Raw genomic sequence first — 22,293 nt, 5'->3', positions numbered from 1 at the left:
GATCACTGGGACCTAATCCTTCCCTTGGCTGCCTGTGTATGCACAGAGAACTTTCACTGAGATTAATGGGAGCCAGTTACCCAATGAAGGCAAGGATCTGACCCCAGGACAACACTGTTCGTTCTAGAACATAGTTCAATATGCTGATTTAATCTCAGCACATCAACAGGGATGTCGTAATCGGAGGGGGAAACACGACATCTGACTACAGATACATAAAGGGATGTAATAGAAAAGGCGGACCAATAACGCACACTGGTCGGTGAGAACAGAACAAGAATGAACAGGCTTTAGTGAGCTGCAGCAGGGAAATGGTAAGGTCTAATACCGTTTCCTTTCTACGTCTAAGAACAGTTCAAGTGGAGAAAGTGGAATCATCATCACAAGAGATTTTCAAGGCTCTGGGAGACACCTAAATTTAAGGGCAGAGTAAGGATGCTGAAATTGGTCCCTTCCATCATATAGGAGGATGAACTAAATGACCCACTGGAAATCCTTTCCAATACAAATCTTTCTAGGAATCCCTCCATAAAGATCTAGATTGTTCCAAATGCTGATTCAGGACAGCAGCAAGATGCAAAGATGGGTCGGTGTCTGATCTTGGTTCTATATAGGGCCCTACCAAATCGACGGCCATGAAAAACACGTCATGGGCCGGGGGGGTGGGGTGGGGTGTGAGAAAACCTGGATTTGTGCTGGAAATGGCCCAACTTGATTATCATACACATTGTAAGGAGAGTGATCACTTTAGATAAGCTATTGCCGGCAGGAGAGTGGGGTGGGGGGAGGTATTTTTTCATGCTTTGTGTGTATAAAAGATCTTCTACACTTTCCACAGTATGCATCCGATGAAGTGAGCTGTAGCTCAGGAAAGCTTATGCTCAAATAAATTGGTTAGTCTCTAAGGTGCCACAAGTCCTCCTTTTCTTTTTGCGAATACAGACTAACATGGCTGTTACTCTGAAACCCATGAAATCTGTACAGTATAGGGTAAAAGCACGCAAAAGACCAGATTTCACAGGGGGAGACCAATGTTTCTGAAATTGGGGTCCTGACCCAAAAGGGAGTTGTGTGTGTGGGGGGGGGGAGGGAGGAATCACAAGGTTATTTGGGGGAGGGGGGATCGCAGTATTGCCACCCTTACTTCCACACTGCCTTGAGAGCTGGGTGGCTGGAGGGCGGTGACTGTTGGCCGGGCACCCAGCTCTGAAGGCAGCATCCCACCAGCAGCAGCGCAGAAGTAAGGGTGGCAATACCAGACCATGCCGCCCTACACTTCTGCGCCGGTGCCTTCAGAGCTGGGCGGCCGGAGAGCGGCGGCTGCTGACTGAGGGCCCAGCTCTGCAGGCAGCAGCGCAGAAGTAAGGGTGGCAACACCAGACCCGGCCATCCTTACTTCTGCGCCGCTCCTGGTGGCAGCTCTGCCTTCAAAGCTGGGTTCCCGGCCACCAGCTGCTGCTCTCCAGCTTCCCAGCTCTGAAGGCAGTGCTGCCCCCCCCCCCCAATAATCTTGTGACCCCCGTACAACTCCTTTTAGGGACAGGACCCCCCACAATTACAACACCCTAAAATTTCAGGTTTAAATAGCTGAAATCATGAAATTTACAATTTTTAAAATCCTATGAGCATGAAATTGACCAAAATGGACCGTGAATTTGGTAGGGCCCTAGTTATATACCCTTAAGCTGGACTGAATCCGTGGAGCTGTGTAGACTTACTCCAGATTTACACTGATCTAATTGAGACCAGAATCTTGCCCACCGAGACTGACTTTGATCTCACATACACTGGTGTAAATCAGAAGTGGCTCCGCTGAAGTCAGGAGTGCTACATTATGTAGGTCATTTGAACACACGGCGATAGCGCCTCTGAATGCCACTGCCCTTCCATATTTGTGCAACAGGAAGTGTTATTATTATGATCATAAGGTTCAGCACACAGCCCTTTAAATGTGGAATCCAGGGCTTCTCCTGTAGCTCCGCCCTTTGGGGAGGAGCCAGAAAGTGCCCTAACACAACAGAGTCTGGAGCCTGCGGGGGGACAGAAGCCATTCTGCATCGGCCTATGGGGGACATGGAACAGGTTGAACTTTCCTATCCGTTATCCCACACCACTCCCCTTCCCCCAGGCTTGCTTTCTGCCATCTGGACAAATGACTGACAGTAAATCCATCTGATTTTTCATTAAATCATGAACGTAACATACCCCCAACCGTACAGGATTCCAGACAGCTGTGCCCACCGTGATCTGCGGTCACCTCTCTATTCCTCACTCTGTTCTTTTCAGTGTCACTTCATGCAGGGCCGGCTCTACCGTTTTTGCCGCCCCAAGCACCGGAAAAACCTGTCGCCGCCGAATTGCCACAGCGGACGGCAGGAGAGAGAAGCTGCCGCCGAACTGCCGCCGAATTGTACCTGCTTGGAACGTTGGTGCCTAGAGCCGGCCCTGACGTCATGGCTGCGGTGCCTTGGGACACAGCACTACCAGGTTAGACTATGGTTCTGGAGACTGTACCGAGGACCTGATGAGTTCCCCCAAAAGTCTTCACCAAGAGCCTGATTAAGCAGGTACTGGCGAAGCAGGCCCCTGCTGGGCAGCACACAGTGAGCTTGGGGTCTGGCCGAACCTCAAAGACTTCACGATGGATGAGGATTCCAAGAACGTGGCTAGATCTAGTTACCCTGGATGTGAAATTACTGGACCAAGTTCTCTGCTGATGTAAAATGGTGCAGCTCCACTGAATGCAAAGAGTCTTCAATGGAGCTGTGAAGGTTTGCACCAGGGGAGGCTTTGGCCCGTTCTTTCTGAGCCTCAGGAAACTTTTAGCCACCTATGCCAACTGAACCCAGTAAATGATGAATGTACAAATCAAGCACCTGTTTGTCTTATAATGAAGCATCGTCGTGGAGCTCACCTGTTCATTGCTATTCCTAGAAGCAAGACTCCTGACCCATCTATAAACAGTTTGACAGCCACATGCTTGATTATTTTAGCATATCTCCCAACCCCCTAATCTCAGATACCTTTGATCGACTCAAAACATTTTGGAGTAGGATAATCAAATGTAGACAGGGAGGATGGTTCTGGGTAAGCAAACAGCCTTGCCTGACAGGTCTCATCAACACTGCATGGTTCAGGTGAAAACAGTCTAGGACTTACAAGTATTGGCTGGTTTCATTGCGCCCAACATCAGGGGAATGCAGCTTCTGGAATAGGATCCGGATAATACAAATGAAGAGGATGAAGTTTACCTAATGGGAAACAGAGAAAGGAGAGCGAGAGAGAGAGAGAAAAAAGAGGGTTAAACTCCCATGATCCCTTTCCGCAGTGAAAAGAGCTAGCTGTTAGAGGGTATTCCTTTTGCCTCAATGGTCTGTTCATGGAATGAGCCGTTGTTAAAAAGCCACAGGCAGAAAACCCCACTCTGTGAGCACATGGTAAACTGAGACAGAATGGCAGCCATCTTGGGCCTGACATCAGCCTGCTTGGGACTTTGTGTCATACATCTCAAGTATGATGATGTCAAACCCATAGAGCACAGCTCTGCACGACGTCCTGCTGCACGGGGGCGGGGCTGGCGACGGGGCAGGATTAGAGCTTTTCGGTTAGTTGAGCAGCGGAGGTCACGGCCCACAGTAGATGGCGATACGGGGCTCGCTGTCGGGCACGTCACAGACTGGGATGGGGGCCGTGCGCCAAAAAATAGATACATGGAACGGTGTCAGAGAGAACTGCAAAACAGGCTCCTAACCTGCCTCACCAGGCATGCCTTCTTCACACACACGCCGGCGAGCTAGGGCAGCAGGGAATTAACATTACAGGTAAACACTGGCACATTGCCTCTGCTTCCAGACTAGGCCAAAGCATAAAACCATTGGTGCCCTGGAGCTATTTTTATTATCCTTAGCTCTGCTTTTCATCTGAGGATCTCAAAGTGCTCCAGGTACGATCATCCTCTTTTTACAGATGGAATTGAGGCACGGGGGAGGCGAGAAAGGGGACTGCCCAAAGTCACACAGCAGCTGGCAGGACTAGAACTCAGGTCTCCCCAACTCCCACAGCAGGGCTCTAACCTCTGACGAACGCTGCTGCTTGGCACAACTGATAAGCAGGAGATGATCTACACCAGAGAAGACTTGAAACCCTGGTGTGAATTTAGACCAGTCTGGGCACAAAATCTCCTTCCTTATCCTTTACCATTAATGACCTCTCAAGTGATTCTTATTTTGTATCGTCATAGATGTAAAGGCCAGAAGGAACCATTATGATCATCTCGTCTGACTTCTGCACAGCTCAGGCTAGCGAACTTCATCGAGCGATTCCTACATCTAGCCCAACAACTTGTGGATGAGAGAGATGAGAACACCTCTCCTTTAGACAGTTATCCACTCTTAACTGAAAGACTCTAAGGGATGGAGAATTTACCACAGACCTTGGTCAAGCTGTGCCAGTCTTAATTACCCTCATCTTAGCTCTCCCACTTTGCTCGCCACAGTTTCTGATTGTGTTTATTAGCCTAGAAAAAAAGAGAGACTTGCCCCGACACACAGGCAACTAGACATAGGGGGCAGATTCGAATCAGCATCAGTAACATGCGAGTTGTAGTAAGTGAACATAACATCTGAGTTGCTTCCCAAGCGTCTGTGCAGTGTGCAGCATTGACTGTGTCAAGCCCAGGGGGCTGAGAGAGTGAACAGGGAAGGTTAAATGTGAGTGGACTGTGCTCGGGCAGATGGGCAAAGGGGACAGGCTTTAACGATGGATTTCTTTGAGGCATGCAGAAGAAAATTGTAATTACTGGACAGCGTCTGTTCTGTGCTGAGAAAAAAGTTTACACTCATTTTATTGAACAACAGAAAAAGATATTAGGCCTCCCATCCCAGGAGAATGAGGTGCATTTCTTTCTGAAAAAGGTTACATCGGGAAAGAGAAAATCTGATCTACCGGTCTTTCTGAAAGACAAACATTTTGACATCTGTCAGATAAGGATTTCATTTCAGTTTAGTAAGGTTAATAAAATACAAAGTGGTTATTAAAAATGTTTGTTCTTGAGATTAGCTCTATGACAGGTGATGCAGGCAGATTGCTTCACGCAAAGGGTAATATACATTGGCAATAAGGAGAACTTATGTGCAAGATAGAGATCTGAGGTTGGGGTGGGCTCTACAAATCTTATTCTGTTGATGTTGCTTTCTCTGTCCTTCCCCTCCTGCATGTTTGCCCCGAGTTTGGGGAACAAACTCAAAGCTGAATTCAACTGAAGTTCATCTGATTTCCGGTCCTTGCTCACAAATGGACCCAGGTTTGCTGAACACCCAAATGGGGAAGTTGTATAGAATCGATAGGGATGGAACCAACCGGTGTCTTTAGAAACATCATGGGGCTCTATGGTCTCTTCTATCTCCCACAGAAAGAGCTCGATATCAGACACTCCCGTTGACTTCAATGGGAACTAGATCAAGAACCTTGAGAAATTACTCTAAAAACCTATAGCAAGGATGTAATTTTCTATTAGATTCTATAGGATGATGCAAAACACCTATGGAAAAGTGATAATTTTGTATTAAATCCTTTAGGACATTTCCATCAGGGAAGGTTTAAATATCTCAGGATGAGCCTGGGCTGAATTTTGCATTTGAAACAACACGGCAACCAGAGAGGACTATTTATGTGTTCAAGAGAAAATTGAGAATTGGTTGGAGGCAAATGCAGGGAAGAGATGAAAATGAGGGGTCTGATGAAAACCAAGGAGGTGATATGGGGCCAAAAAATGGGTAGGTGCGCTGGGTCTGAGAATCTGCTTATAACATTCCTTGGTCCAATTGTGCTGCCAGATGTGTGGGAGTACCACCTGCTGATGGGGGAGTTACTTGTGTACAACTGAAGATGACTCGTGTACGGGTATCAATAATAGAGCTGTTTAACCCCATGTAACAGGGGGCAGACTCTAGGACTCTGCACTGAGAAGCAGGGATCCTCTGGTGGGTTGGGTCTGGAACCATGCATGAAGGTGCAGTTTAATTAATAATGAGTCATATCAGCAGGTGGCTCTGATTTAACCAGAGTACAAGAGGAGATGGATCCTCTCTGGGGCAAAGGAAACTAGGGTCTGAGACAGAGGAGTCCGGCAGAGAAAACCCTAATGCTGGAAGAGAAAGTTGGAGCATTGTTTTTGAAACGGAGTTAGGGTATGTGTACACTAGAAACGCTACAGTGGCACAGCTGCAGCTGTAGTGTAGACACTTACTACAGCGACAGGAGAAGTTCTTCTATTGCGATAGTAAATCCACCTCTCAGAGAATTGGTAGCTAGGTTGATGGAAGAATTCTTCCATCGACTTAGTGGTGTCTACATCGGGGCTTCGGTCAGCTTAACTATGTCTGAGAATTTTTCACATCCCTGAGTGACGTAGCTAGGTCAACCTAACTTGGGTAGAGTTCACCACCTCTTAGATTTATCTATTTGCTACTGTGAATCCATATGTTCTTCAACATCTGTGTCCTCCTTTTTCAGAGTAGAGGTAAAGTGCTTGTAACGCTCATTGGTGCCTCTTTCTTGGAGATCGCTTCCACCAACTTTCCAGGTTGGGCAACTCAACCTCCTTTCCTACATGCTCCTCCATTTATCAGAGGTTTCTTTATACCACCACTCACCACTGTAGTATCCGAGCACTCACCCTTTCCTCCCAGATGCTGCGGGATGAAGTGTTAAGGGAACTTGAGGACTGAGGACCTGATCCTACGAGGTGTAGTGCGCCTCTGAGCCTTGCCAAGAGTCCTCAGCTCTTACTGAAGTCTAACTTACCCAAAGTCAAACCTCCTTTGGGAAGGACATCAGCACCTCACAGGAACAGGTCCTGAGCATTCTAATCCATGACTTATTTCTTAAAAGGTGGAAAGGTTTTGCAAATGGGATTCTAATAAGGAAACATCTGCTCTTCTCGCATTAGTTACAGTAGAACACAGGAAATGCCAGACTGGATCAGACCTGCGGTACAACTAATCCAGTATCCTGGCTCTGAGAATGGCCAACACCAGCTGCTTCAGGGTACAACAAGCCCTTCAGTAGGCAGTTCTGGATAACCTGCCCTCCAAGGGAAGTTACTTTAACCCCAGTTAGTTAGGTTGGCCCATGCTGTGAAGACAATTCACCCACATCAGAGAAATGCTTGGCAAAGACTGTTTTCTAGTCAGTCTGTCTATCCACTTACATCTGTCTGCCTGCATATGCCATTTACGGAACACTCATCCATGCATAACCTAAGGTCTGAGCTTTCACTAACAAGGGCTTTTTCAGCCAGTGGAGATTGCTGATACTTTACCAAAATAGAAACGGCAATAGGAGCTCTGATGATCAACCAGTACTGGGACTCGCCTATGTCCTCCCAACACCTGCAAATAAACAAAGGAAAATAACAACCAAATCGGAGCAAACAGGCTGTTATGCAGAAATCTGACGAAAGCGCCAGTCTGGGGCAGCTACCAATATTTCAGACGCAAAGCTTCACAGACAGGGATTCCAGAGAGCAAAGAGCACTGAGTACCTGCTGGGTGAAACCCTGGCCCAGCTGAAGTTAATGACAAAACTCCCACTGGCTTTAATGGGATGAAGGATTTCATCCCATGTGTTGTGATATGGGTTGTCTTTAACTGGTCAACATTTGGTTGGAAATTAGAAATGTCAATTATACAATTTTAAAAGTAAACAGGAATATTTTGGACAATGTTCACAACCATTTTTCCTTTCCCCCTCCCGTATGGAACTAATTGGTTTTGTTATTAACAGAGGGACACATTCATAATTTTGTTCCCTTTTTTTTTATCAGCTCTAGTCATTGTAATAAATATCTTACTTACGAATGAGGGACATAGTGATAAGATACAGTATACGCTAATGAGAACCAATTTTATCACTGTTTTGAAAGCCCATGTGCCCAGCACTGGAGCATCAAGGCACCAACTAAAATACTTATTTTATTACACACATTTTTTAGGTTCATTTAGGGATGCTCAATAAATGGGCACATCTGGTTGTTAGAGGAACTCCTTTAATCCTTGCAAAATGTATGCCGCCGGGAATAAAAACCATAAAATCCCAGACTGGTTCATGAGACATTCAAATGACAGTTGCTGCCCTGCAGACAAATTCAAGCCAGCAAGCCTCTCAAAACTTAGACTCTCAGATTTTAAAGCCAGAAAGGACCATTATGATCACCATCATAATTGCATGTTGCAAATGTTAGAAGGAAGGGCATACCCCACATGTATGTAACTAAAGCCTGATTCTGCAACCCTGAGTAGTAGTTACCCTGCAAGTAGCCCTACTGGCTTCAGGAGGACTGCTTGTCTAAGCGTTACTCTACATGAGTACAGATTGCAGGATAGGGTCATAATTACTCACATGTCATTTGTGACTTGTAAAACTTCATAGAATATCAGGGTTGGAAGGGACCTCAGGAGCCAGGTGAGTCTCGAGTGGGCCTGACTGTATAAAAGCCAGTCAGCTGTGAACCAGCTGAGCAGCGAACAGCAGAGCGGCTAACAGAGGGAGTTTGCCTGGGGAGAGCCTGCTGAGGCTTACATCTGGCCGGCTTCTCTGAGTAGTTACTACATCTCCTGAGTGAGCTCGTAGAAGGAAGGTAATGTGGATGGGGGGTGTTCAGCTGTTGTGACCTGCACTGGATGTGTCATGTTTGTCTTTCTTCCACAGGACAGAAGCGACTTTGTCTGTACGAAGTGCAAGCTGGTCTCCATATTGGAAGAGAAGGTTCAAGGTCTGGAGCAACAGGTATCGACCCTGCGTTGCATAAGAGAAACCGAAGATTTCCCGGACAGACGTCAGGATATGCTTCTACAGGCACAATGTTCTGAAGATTCAGAGCAGGCTGCGCAGCGGGGACAGGAGGACGGTGAAGAAATTTGGCAGCATGTGACCTCCAGAAGAAGAAAGGGGAGCGTCCATGTACCAGCAACGCAGATACAGGTAAGTAACCGTTTTCATGTTCTCTCCACAGGTACTAATGCGGAGAGTGGACTAGATGATACATCTGAGGGAAGAGAACAGAAGGAGACTCTGCCGATTGGAAGGCATGAGATGCACTGTCCTAGGGTTGGGGGTTCCACGACCAACGCTCCCAAGAGAAGGAGGCGGGTGGTTGTGGTCGGGGACTCTCTCCTCAGGGGGACTGAGTCATCTATCTGCCGCCCCGACCGGGAAAACCGAGAAGTCTGCTGCTTGCCAGAAGCTAGGATTCATGATGTGACAGAGAGACTGCTGAGACTCATCAAGCCCTCGGATCGCTACCCCTTCCTGCTTCTCCACGTGGGCACCAATGATACTGCCAAGAATGACCTTGAGCAGATCACTGCGGACTACGTGGCTCTGGGAAGAAGGATAAAAGAGTTTGAGGCGCAAGTGGTCTTCTTGTCCATCCTGCCCGTGGAAGGAAAAGGCCTGGGTAGAGACCGTCGAATCGTGGAAGTCAACGAATGGCTACGCAGGTGGTGTCGGAGAGAAGGCTTTGGATTCTTTGACCATGGGATGGTGTTCCAAGAAGGAGGAGTGCTAGGCAGAGACAGGCTCCACCTAACGAAGAGAGGGAAGAGCATCTTCGCAATCAGGCTGGCTAACCTAGTGAAGAGGGCTTTAAACTAGGTTCACCAGGGGAAGGAGACCAAAGCCCTGAGGTAAGTGGGGAAGTGGGATACCGGGAGGAAGCATGAGCAGGAGCGCGCGAGAGGGCAGGGGTCCTGCCTCATACTAAGAAAGAGGGACGATCAGCGAGTTATCTCAAGTGCCTATACACAAATGCAAGAAGCCTGGGAAACAAGCATGGAGAACTGGAAGTCCTGGCACGGTCAAGGAATTATGATGTGATTGGAATAACAGAGACTTGGTGGGATAACTCACATGACTGGAGTACTGTCATGGATGGATATAAACTGTTCAGGAAGGACAGGCAGGGCAGAAAAGGTGGGGGAGTTGCACTGTATGTAAGGGAGCAGTATGACTGCTCAGAGCTCAAGTATGAAACTGCAGAAAAACCTGATTGTCTCTGGATTAAGTTTAGAAGTGTGAGCAACAAGGGTGATGTCGTGGTGGGAGTCTGCTATAAACCACTGGACCAGGGGGATGAGGTGGACGAGGCTTTCTTCCGGCAACTCACAGAAGTTACTAGATCGCAGGCCCTGGTTCTTATGGGAGACTTCAATCACCCTGATATCTGCTGGGACAGCAATACAGTGGTGCACAGACAATCCAGGAAGTTTTTGGAAAGTGTAGGGGACAATTTCCTGGTGCAAGTGCTGGAGGAACCAACGAGGGGCAGAGCTCTTCTTGACCTGCTGCTCACAAACCGGGAAGAATTAGTAGGGGAAGCAAAAGTGGGTGGGAACCTGGGAGGCAGTGACCATGAGATGGTCGAGTTCAGGATCCTGACACAGGGAAGAAAGGAGAGCAGCAGAATACGGACCCGGGACTTCAGAAAAGCTGACTTTGACTCCCTCAGGGAACTGATGGGCAGGATCCCCTGGGAGAATAACATGAGGGGGAAAGGAGTCAAGGAGAGCTGGCTGTATTTTAAAGAATCCTTATTGAGGTTACAGGGACAAACCATCCCGATGTGTAGAAAGAACAGTAAATATGGCAGGCGACCAGCTTGGCTTAACAGTGAAATCCTTGCTGATCTTAAACACAAAAAAGAAGCTTACAAGAAGTGGAAGACTGGACAAATGACCAGGGAAGAGTATAAAAATATTGCTCGGGGATGCAGGAGTGAAATCAGGAAGGCCAAATCACACCTGGAGTTGCAGCTAGCAAGAGATGTTAAGAGTAACAAGAAGGGTTTCTTCAGGTATGTTAGCAACAAGAAGAAAGTCAAGGAAAGTGTGGGCCCCTTACTGAATGAGGGAGGCAACCTAGTGACAGAGGATGTGGAAAAAGCTAATGTACTCAATGCTTTTTTTGCCTCTGTCTTCACGAACAAGGTCAGCCCCCAGACTACTGCACTGGGCAGCACAGCATGGGGAGGAGGTAACCAGCCCTCTGTGGAGAAAGAAGTGGTTTGGGACTATTTAGAAAAGCTGGACGAGCACAAGTCCATGGGGCCGGATGCGCTGCATCCAAGGGTGCTAAAGGGGTTGGCTGATGTGATTGCAGAGCCATTGGCCGTTATCTTTGAAAACTCATGGCGATCGGGGGAAGTCCCAGGCAACTGGAAAAAGGCTAATGTAGTGCCCATCTTTAAAAAAGGGAAGAGGGAGGATCCTGGGAACTACAGGCCAGTCAGCCTCACCTCAGTCCCTGGAAAAATCATGGAGCAGGTTCTCAAGGAATCAATCCTGAAGCACTTAGAGGAGAGGAAAGTGATCAGGAACAGTTAGCATGGATTCACGAAGGGCAAGTCATGCCTGACTAATCTAATTGCCTTCTATGACGAGATAACTGGCTCTGTGGATGAAGGGAAAGCGGTGAACGTGTTGTTTCTTGACTTTAGCTAAGCTTTTGACACGGTCTCCCACAGTATTCTTGCCAGTAAGTTAAAGAAGTATGGGCTGGATGAATGGACTATAAGGTGGATAGAAAGCTGGCTAGATTGTCGGGCTCAACGGGTAGTGATCAATGGCTCCATGTCTAGTTGGCAGCCGGTATCAATTGGAGTGCCCCAAGCGTCGGTCCTCGGGCCGGTTTTGTTCAATATCTTCATAAATGATCTGGAGGATGGTGTGGATTGCACCCTCAGCAAGTTTGCAGATGACACTAAACTGGGAGGAGAGGTAGATACGCTGGAGGGTAGGGATAGGATACAGAGGGCCCTAGACAAATTAGAGGATTGGGCCAAAAGAAACCTGATGAGGTTCAACAAGGACAAGTGCAGAGTCCTGCACTTAGGACGGAAGAATCCCATGCTCCGCTACAGACTAGGGACCGAATGGCTCAGCAGCAGTTCTGCAGAAAAGGACCTAGGGGTTACAGTGGACGAGAAGCTGGATATGAGTCAACAGTGTGCCCTTGTTGCCAAGAAGGCCAATGGCATTTTGGGATGTATAGGTAGGGGCATTGCCAGCAGATCGAGGGATGTGATCGTTCCCCTCTATTCGACATTGGTGAGGCCTTATCTGGAGTACTGTGTCCAGTTTTGGGCCCCATACTATAAGAAGGATGTGGAAAAATGGGAAAGAGTCCAGCGGAGGGCAACAAAAATGATTAGGGGACTGGAACACATGACTTATGAGGAGAGGCTGAGGGAACTGGGATTGTTTAGTCTGCGGAAGAGAAGAATGAGGGGGGATTTGATAGCTGCTTTCAACTACCTGAAAGGGGGTTCCAAAGAGGATGGATCTAGACTGTTCTCAGTGCTGGCAGATGACAGAACAAGGAGTAATGGACTCAAGTTGCAGTGGGGGAGGGTTAGGTTGGATATTAGGAAAAACTTTTTCACTAGGAGGGTGGTGAAACACTGGAATGCATTACCTAGGGAGGTGGTGGAATCTCCTTCCTTAGATATTTTTAAGGTCAGGCTTGACAAAGCCCTGGCTGGGATGATTTAGTTGGGGATTGGTCCTGCTTTGAGCAGGGGGTTGGACTAGATGACCTCCTGAGGTCCCTTCCAGCCCTGATATTCTATGATTCTATGATTCTAACCCCCTGCTCAAAGCAGGACCAATCCCCGACTAAATCAACTTGCCCCATCTTGTTAGCTACAATTGATCTGATCCAGATTTAAAGAAGAAGAACATAAGCATTGGTCCAGAAGGATGGGGGTGGAGTACAGACTCGAAGGGTTTTGCTGGGAAAAGGTCACTGGAGACTATGGTGGGAGAGGCATGGGGTGCTTATTCAGTTACTGTGGCACTCACAAATATAGCGCTCAGTCCAGCAAGCTGGCCCCCTCCCATTGAAATGGACAGCGAGAGTGCTCTGCACTCTCACAGGATCCATCCCCAAAGTGGCATCTTTGGCAGGTTTGGACCTTCGTGTAACTTTCTGTGGAGTCACAAAAAGCCCAACATCTGAACAGAACTGTGCTGTTATCAGAGATCCCGGGCTACAGCAGGGTCACCAGACGGAAATGGGAAGAGTACTCCGTTGCTGTCAGCTTTGACCAGTAATTTGCAAGTGAAAGGGGAAGTGAGACATGAGCCCTACATTAGCACAGCAGCAATGATAATGACATGGTCACTTCTTGGTGGCCACCATTACTTGTGACATGGGTGGAAGGGCCCATTTCAGAGACTCGAAGGCAGTTCCCAACTGCTTTACTCTTGGATTAAAATAATCGACAATAAACATGAACCCATAGAGCCAAACTGTACACTCAGATATGCAAGTGCAACTCCCACTGGTTCCTTTCGGAGTTTTACAATGGGTCAAACGGGCACACAATGGGCCAAATGCATTCCTGGGGTAACTGCACTGATCTCAATTTAGTTAGCATTAGCGGTGTTACGCCACGGATGAATTTGGCCAATATGTTTAATAATACTTTCCATTTCCAAAGCAGCTGCCATCCAAGCATGCCAAAGACCTTTAGAAGCGTTAATGAATTAGCCATGGTCTCACAAATCCCTTGGGAATCAGGTTAATATTATTACCTCTGTGCACAGATGGGGAAAGTGAATCAGAGAGGGAGTAAATTCTATGTGGCAGAACCAGGATTAGAACTGAGATCTTGGGGCTCCTGGCCTTGTGCTCGAAAAACAAGCCCATCCTTTCGCTCATTAGATTTAAAAGCGAATGTTCTTCATTTTAACTTGTTAAGACAGTTTTTTTTATGCTGGTTAAACTGGTATCACCTCTCAGAAAGGCCAATTCTAAAGGAAAAATTTGATTTTCAAAGACTTTTTACAGTTCATTCTTGCAGAGCAGAGTTTTGAGCTAGCTGATGATACGTTTTCCTTTAAGGTGTCTTAAATTTGAAGAAATTAAGATGACTTCAGAGACTTACCCAATGTTGTCATAGTGAACCTTGATGATAGTCCAGGCTGTGATGAAAACTGATGGAGCACCTGTCAGAAGAGAAAGAGGGATCAGTGTCACAGTTGCTATTTGTTTTCGCTGTCAAGGCCCTTCCAGGCCTATCTCCACCGCCATCTCAATCTCATTCACTATTGAGACGTTGACTCCAATTGTGACAATGTTGTGGGTAGGTGAGGATTGTTTTACAAACCAGAGTTCTGGGCCCTTGCCAAGCTGGGCGAACCGAGACTGCGGGGTTGGTTCATACTTTGTCTGTCTGAAAGGGATAGATTATAAGACAGAAAATATCATATTGCCGCTATATAAATTCATGGTACGCCTACATCTTGGATACTGCGTGCAGATGTGTTTGCCCCATCTCAGAAAAGATATATTGGAATTGGAAAGGTTCAGAAAAGGGCAACAAAAGTGATTAGGGGTATGGAACAGCTGCCATATGAGGAGCAATTAATAAGACCTGGACTTTTCAGCTTGGAAAAGAGACGACTGAGGGGGGATATAATAGAGGTTTATTAAATCGTGACTGGTGTGGAGAAAGTAAATAAGGAAGTGTTATTTACTTCTTCTCATCACACAAGAACTAGCTTTCATTTCACCAAATGAAATTAATAGGCAGCAGGTTTAAAACAAACAAGGAAGTATTTTTTCACACAATGCACAGTCAACCTGTGGAACTCCTTGCCAGAGGATGTTGTGAAGGCCAAGACTATAACAGGGTACAAAAAAGAACTAGGTGAGTTCTTGGAGGGTAGGCCCATCAATGGCTGTTAGCTAGGATGGGCAGGGATGGTGTCCCTAGCCTCTGTGTGCCAGAAGCTGAGAATGGACGACAGGGGCTGGATCACTTGATGATGACCTGTTCTGTTCATTCCCTCTGGGGCACCTAGCATTGGTCACTGTCGGAAGACAGGATACTGGGCTAGATAGACCTTTGGTCTGACCCAGTATGGCCGTTCTTATGTCTGGATTTTGCTCATTCATTTCACTGTACAAATAGATGGTTTATTTGCTTTCTCATATATGGGCTACTTGTGGTTTCAGATTCCCAAGGCCGCCTGTGTGCATCGGAGTGAGGAAAAAACACCTCCAGCTGCTTCACATTTTAAGTGCCTGAAATATGGGACAGAATAAGATTTCGGGGCGGGGGCACTCAAGCCAACCATTTGGTTTATTTTAAACAGAACCCTCAGACACCCTCATCTGAGTCTGACGCTACCACCACTAACGCCATCTGGCAGAGAGGTACTGCACACATATCACCTCTCCTGATCCCACATGCAAAGGGGTTAAGTCCCTGCTTGAGACAGCTCCAGGTCACCTTGAGTTCATTTTCCTACCATTCATATTCAAGGCGCTAATGCATACCCCAGCCAATCAGGATATACCACCAGAAGTACTTCCTCTCTGAGAAGAAAGAGATGACCAGAAGGGTGTGCAGGTACAAGCCTTCCACCAGCAGCCAGAAGAAGTTGGCCATGATGCAGTACTGAAAGAAAACCATCGCGGCCTTGCAGCCCACCTGGAAGAGAAGAAAACAACAGAGGTGAACCGAGGAGGTGTTTTCATTGTAAGAGATTCAGAGGAAACAAACAGATTTGCTGGTAATGCTTGTTTTCTACTTAGCCCAGTAGCTGGAATCTGTAGAGTCTGTATTCACTATGGGCTAGATTGTTCCTGGAACTGCACTGCGTGGCCGTGTCATAAGGGAGACCAAGACAGCTCTGCTCTGTTTATGCCTGTCTGGCCTGTCCAGTGGATTTGGGCATGCAGGGGTAAACGGGTCCTTGTACTTGCTGTTCCCCACCGTGGTGCAAATGGGTGAGACATGGGCCTTTGCCTGCTCCCAACACACAATCCCGAGCCAGTACGGGGAAGGTGGAGATTTTCTGCTGGGATAGACCGGCAGCAAATTACTACCCCCACGGGCTACATCATACTGACAGTCTACAAGCTAGCCTTGTCTAAATCAGCCGTCAACCCTGTGTCCAGTTCTGGTCCTCACAGCACCTAAGAGATGTAGCGGAAATAGAGGGGGTTCAGCGATGAGTGACAAAAAAGCGGGGGGGAATGGAAAGTCTTCCGAATATGAGATCTTAAAACGATTGCGACTGTTTGGTTTGGAACAGAGATGACTAGGAGGGGCTGTGATAGATGTATATGAAATAAAGCCTGGTATAAAGCAGGATAAGAGGGTGAACAGAACACCCTCTGTCATAATGCCAGAACAAGGGAACAGTCAATGAAATTTAAAGGCAGCAGATTTGAAACTGAAGGGACTTTTTTTTTTCCTGACACACATCAAAATTAGCCTGTGGAACTCACTGCCACAAGATGTCATTGAAGCAAAGAGATTGGCTGTATATCTGGACAATGCGCTCAGCTACATAAGATAAGATAAAAAATGTAAGCAATATCGACACTTGGGCTCGGAGTATATGTCAACCGCTCACTGCCCAGGGTTAGGAAGAACTGCCCAGACAGGCAGGTTATTACAGAGCTCTTGCCATGAAGCATCTGGTACTGGCCATTGTTGGAAAAAGTATATCAAACTTCACTGACCACTGGGCTGCACTGGCAGGCAGCTCCTGGCTTCCTATAGCAAGGAACTTGCAACCCTCCAGCCTGCATTTTACAGTCACTCACCATTTCTTTCTTGATTAGATTTCTAGCAATGCTAAAAAGGGCATCGATCGATATGCTCTAGGCACCCTTGACATGCTTTAGAAGTACATCCACTAGCGTCCAGGAGGCTATTCACAGCCTACAGTTCTACTCCTCAGGAATAAGAGGCGCAGACTCTGGAGCTGGGTATTGACACCCTTCAGATACTTGTAGACATTGTCCCTTAGTCGCCGTATTGGCAAGCTGGAAGTACAGAGGGCCAGATCCTCAGCGGGTGTAAATCTTCCTTTCCCTGACATCAGTGGAGCTCTACATCAGCTGAGGGGACCTGGCCCTTTGTTCTTTCATTGTCTTCTTTAAATCTCATGCTAAGAACAATTGATTGGCACATCGGCGCCCTCCTGGGATCCAGATGGTGCCAGCAGCATCTCGCTGCGGGGGGGGGGGGCACGGGGGGACGGGGAGAGAAGCAGGCAACTGGCAATGCAGCTAACTCCAACAAAAGGGAAGGTGATGAAGAGCTGATGTGACAAGGCACTGTCCACGGCCGCCAAAGCACCGTGTGGGCTCCTGACATCTGTTCGCTTCTCCGCCATCTCGGCGCACACCTGGCAGGTTGGCACCAAGGCAGCTTGCTTGCTTCACACCCAGCGCAGCAGAATGGTAGGGCCAAGCCCTATTCGCCTCGCTCGGCTGAGTAGCCAGTGGGGATTACCAGCGGGAGTAAAGCAAGCCAGATTCGGCCCTCCTGCGGCAGCTGGCACATGGCTGGGAGCCGTTGGGTTCCAGGAAGCATGGGGAGTGATTCTGATGCTGTCAGTCTTTATCAGATGGCACCAAAACCCAATCTGCTCTGCTTTAACCTTGGCGCATTCTCTCTGGAGAGATTGCTTTTAAGCCCTGCCATCTTCCTGAGCTTTTCTGTTCCGGGTATCTAAAGAGCACATGCCAGGTGCTGCACGTAACCAGGAACGGGAATGCTTTCAAGGGGCCCAGGTGGATGCTCAATCACTGCTCTACTGGGGTTTGCTGCTCTGCAAAAGTTATGTTAGTTCTGCAGTAAACAGCCTGCCTGCTTGGGGATCTCTCTGCTCTTAAGGGCTACCTCTGTCCCCAGGGACTCTTCCTCTCCAGGCCGATTTGAGGACTTAAACCACGATTTGAGGACTTCAATAGCTCAGACATAGGTGAGAGGTTTTTCACAGGAGTGGTGGGTGAAATTCTGTGGCCTGCGTTGTTCAGGGGGTCAGACTAGATGATCATAATGGTCCCTTCTGACCTAAATATCAAATATCTATGAATCTATGATTCAAATATCTATGAATCTATGTGGTTGGGGGAGCAGGGCCAGCTTGAAGCCTGAGGTCCCCTGCTGGGGGTGGACGATGGGGTCTGCCGGTCTAGTCTGGGTGCGAGGAAGGGGAGGGGGGATGTGGCCAGTCACCCTCTGCCCTGTTGGCACTCAGCTACTCCAGTTCCTGCCAGGATGGACTCCCCAGGGCCGTGGCCCAGCCCTGAGAGCTCCTGCTCTTTCAGGAGCTCTTTGATATTTCTTTCGGACTCCAGGCTTTAATGCACCACCGCCCCCGCCCTGCCCAGGGTGACGCGGCACGGCTCAGACAGCAGGAAGAAGCGCCCCTGCCATTTTAAGAGCCTCTTGACTTGTTTACAGAAGGTGGGTGCGTGATAGATCACAGAGCTGCCTGACGTGAATACGCAGCGCCTGATGACTCATGTGCCCGTCACTGGGAAACCGTGTCTCCCCAGAGGGTGCTTCCTCCAAGGAAGCACAGTAAGAGCAGACTCTGTAACCCACCGTCCTAGGTGATTACCCCACCCCTGGCCATAGGACCGGAAGGGGAGTAAAAATCACCAGGCACCCCTGAAATGGAAGGAACAGGAAACACATTGTATTTACCTAGCTCTGGCAGCCCAGGGCATTGCTGTGAAAATGATTTGGTCTTGGTGGGGCTTTGGTTTAGTTTGCAAGCAGCACTAGGTTTGAGCTCTCTGGTTTATTCGGTGGAATCGTGGCGGCCGCCAGTTTGGCGAGGTTTGAACTGGGGCCCTCCCAGGCTGAAAGCAGGAGTATGCTCTGGGAGGCCTAAGAACCTACCTGAAATGGACCAGGAGAGTCTCCACCGCTTGAGCGGAGAAGCCAGGCTCTGTGGACGGGGCTGTAACAGCCTCACAGCCTCTGTGGGCTGGGCACAGAGGGAGGCATGTACCACGTTCACCAGTGGGTTACACACTGGTTAAAGGAGCGCAGAACCGGAACATAAGAACGGCCCTACTGGGTCAGACCAGAGGTCCATTTAGCCCAGTATCTTGTCTTCCGACGGTGTCCAGGAGGGGAAGCTCTGAACATTGGCGAGGAGGGAGCTCTCCCTATAACTTGAGCAGCCCCAGCTGAAGAGGAGCGGGCTGTCTCTGTCTTGCTGCCTGAATTTTGAGCAGCAATTCTGAGGATGGGTGGGCTGTTTCTTTAAAACCGTGCCAGGAAATGAATTGGGAAGGGGAAGTTGTTGGCCAGACATAGTGAGAAAGAGGCGGGGTACTTTAGGGATGATCTGGTTTTCCTTAGTCCAATGAAGTTCCTTGTTCAGTGTTAGAAGAAAGCAACTCTGAGATTCTTTGTCACTGACACAGGGCAGCAACCAACAACAGGAAGTGCAAGGGGGATTGTGTGTTTGGTAGCAGGAGGAAGGAAAGCAGCGATGCTTGTGATTTGGTGCTGGCACCGGGGATTCAATAGGTAGCTCATATTTCCCTCCGAGACATTACGGTTCTGGTGCTGAGGGATACTGTGCTGCTGGATGACACATAAAACCTAGGTCCTGTCTTGTGTTCATAAAGATCCCACGGCACTTTTCACAAGGCGAGGTTTTTGCCTCGGTGTCTGGAGAAACAACTTGGGCTGCTCAGAAACATTTCAAGGAAACACTTTTTTCCCCATTGACTTCAGGGCGAACCGGATCGGGGCTTCAATTTATACCTCTTGAAACAGCAGCTGTTTAAGGAAGGACTGTTTAAAGAAGGGATACTCTAGGGAGGATAGCTAGTGCTAGCTGAAAGGTGATGAGGGTAGCAAGGAGGGAAATGAACATTTCATGCTGCACGAAAGGGATGACAAGGAGTAAATGACTAACGATGGGAAAGGAGCTATGTTACTGGGCTACCAGAAAATGTCTGATGATCAGGAACAATGAAATAGTGGAGCAAACTCTATTGTGAGGTAATTACAGCATATCCCCCAGATGTGTTTTCGGTGAGGCTAGATATGTTGATGGCAATTAATGTTGGGTGCTTCCCCGCTGGAAGCAGACGATTGGGATTGGCAATCGGAGTGGTCCTTCTCAACCCCTACACCAACCAGCCTGGGGTTCTGCCCCCTGGGAAGTTTTCTGAACTCCAACAGTGATGTTTGGGAGAGCAGTTATGGCTGAATAGCGTGTTTCAGTGCTAAACATGAAGGCATCCCCGTGGCATGACAAAGAAGGAACACAATTTCCTCATCTTGATAATAAAACTTCCCTATCCATTGTAAGGCTCAGCTAGTTTTATCAAGCAGTATGGGAATGCAAAGTGATACTACTTCAGTATTGGATCAGTAAGTAATCTATCCATTTTAGGATTTTATACTGATGCCCATCACCACAGTATCTGAGCACCTTCCCTGTGAAATCACTTGCAATAGTGAGATCCCTAGAGGTCTTAGAATCATAGAATATCAGGGTTGGAAGGGACCTCAGGAGGTCATCTAGTCCAACCCCCTGCTCAAAGCAGGATGATCAGGGAGTTATCTTAAGTGCCTATACACAAATGCAAGAAGCCTGGAAAACTTTCCAAGCAGGGAGAACTGGAAGTCCTGGCACAGTCAAGGAATTATGCTGTGATTGGAATAACAGAGACCTCGTGGGGTAACTCACATGACTGGAGCACTGTCATGGATGAGTATAAACTGTTCAGGAAGGACAGGCAGGGCAGAAAAGGTGGGGGAGTTGCACTGTACATAAGAGAGCAGTATGACTGCTCAGAGCTTCAGTATGAAACTGAAGAAAAACCTGAGAGTCTCTGGATTAGGTTTAGAAGTGAGTCTTCTTGATGCAAATATCCCCATACACATCTGATGCATGACATTATAATTATATAAGCCACACCTACTTCCACTTCTTCATGGAAGACAGGCGATGGAAGTAAACACTGCCTAGACTTCAGCTGCAGATATTCATCGTATCCCAGCGTGAGGTGGCAGAGGTGATGTGAGTTAGGGTTAACACAGATACATGTTTTTTATTGAGCCAACCAGCCCTGACTGGAGGACTATTCTGAGCAGCGTTACTGAATTTGGTGGGTTGATTTCATCAGCCATGGTCATCTCCTTGGGCTTGATTCCCCACCGCCTTGCATCTTGTGTAGACGCTCACACCTGGGGCGAGTGAGTGTAAAAGATGGCCCGTCCGACGAGCGGGCGTTTTACAGTCACTGTGTGGTGGGTGTCAATCACAACACACGGCAGGGCAGAATCAGGCCTGTCACAGCCAAGGCACTGTTCAAACTTCGTGAGCGCATCTACAGCACATCCCCCAGATGTGTTTTCGGTGAGGCTAGATATGCTGATGGCAATTAATGTTGGGGCGCTTTCCCGCTGGAAGCAGAGGATTGGGATTGGAAATCTGAGAGGTCCTTCTCAACCCCTACACCGACCAGCCTGGGGTTCTGGCCCCTGGGAAATTTTGTGACACAGCCATCCTCGGCAGCATTCAGATTTAAAGGCAGGCACGGAGAAGGGCCCCCAGGAGAACAGGGGCATCGAAAAGGTAGAAGTTGCGTTAATTTGCATGGGAAGAAAAGGGGACATTTCACAATCCTCTGGGCGTCAGTGATTGAAGTGGTTTTGATAGTGAGCTGGGCAGGATGCAGACATCACCTCAGACAACAAGGGGCCAGAGCCTCAGCTGCTGTAACTCATCACAGCTCTGTTGATGTCAGTGGAGTGCTGACACATTACACCAACAGAGGATCTGGTCCAGAATCTAAGAAATGGGGAGCAAACAAGGCCAAATTCAGAGCTGGTGTAAACAGGTGCATTGCTATTGAAATCAATGGAGTTGCACCCGATCTGCGTTTGGGCCAAAGTATTTAAGCAACCACGTGCTGAGCCAGCCGAGTAGAGCTCATGCCCAGGGTGTCAGACGGCCGCGAAGGTACATTGAGGATGAACCACCGGAGGAGATTTTTAGACCGGGACGGGGTGAAGGGCCGTGAGGAGGGGCAAAGCTGGGAACTGGTGAGGAGGAAAGGCTGCTGGGCTGGTATGCGGAAGCTAGTAACACTTATTGTTCTTTTCTAAGTCAGGTGGATTAGCCCAACCTCTCCCTGAGAGAAGTTTCTTTCCCACAATGAGAGGCTTTGGGCCAGATGTCTTATGCAGTGACATGCAGCCACCACACTGCAGGCAATTAGTCACTCGCAGACTGACTGAACACTAAAAGCTCCTGCATCATAATCCCCCATGACTAATGACTCTGGGTATTCCCACATAGTCATAAACTAACTGGCAGCTTTCCCCAGTTACCCTAGCTGAGCAGAAACAACTCAACCTGACGGGAGCTGGTTTGAGCACCCCTGCGTTCTGATGGAGGCGCAACGAAACACCCCTCTACTCTGATCCCTGGCGTCAACACGGGAACG

The 22,293-nt window shown here is 48.1% G+C and overlaps 1 protein-coding gene across 1 annotated transcript in view; it reads right to left on the bottom strand.

The window, feature by feature from the left end:
- LOC141983347 (vasoactive intestinal polypeptide receptor-like) overlaps positions 1 to 22,293 on the bottom strand; it is a 183,304-nt gene that overhangs the window by 11,414 nt on the left and 149,597 nt on the right. Inside the window, exons 7-10 of the mRNA XM_074946399.1 lie at positions 15,343 to 15,496; positions 13,946 to 14,006; positions 7,322 to 7,391; positions 3,160 to 3,251 (exon numbers count right to left, since the gene is read on the bottom strand). Coding sequence (XP_074802500.1) covers positions 3,160 to 3,251; positions 7,322 to 7,391; positions 13,946 to 14,006; positions 15,343 to 15,496 — 377 coding nt within the window. The remainder of the gene's footprint in view (positions 1 to 3,159; positions 3,252 to 7,321; positions 7,392 to 13,945; positions 14,007 to 15,342; positions 15,497 to 22,293) is intronic.

The sequence above is a fragment of the Natator depressus genome, chromosome 2 (assembly GCF_965152275.1).
Source record: "Natator depressus isolate rNatDep1 chromosome 2, rNatDep2.hap1, whole genome shotgun sequence".
In the NCBI taxonomy this organism is placed as follows: domain Eukaryota; kingdom Metazoa; phylum Chordata; order Testudines; family Cheloniidae; genus Natator; species Natator depressus.
The sequence above is the reverse complement of the archived record's forward strand: the minus strand, read 5'-3'. Positions and strand labels throughout refer to the sequence as shown.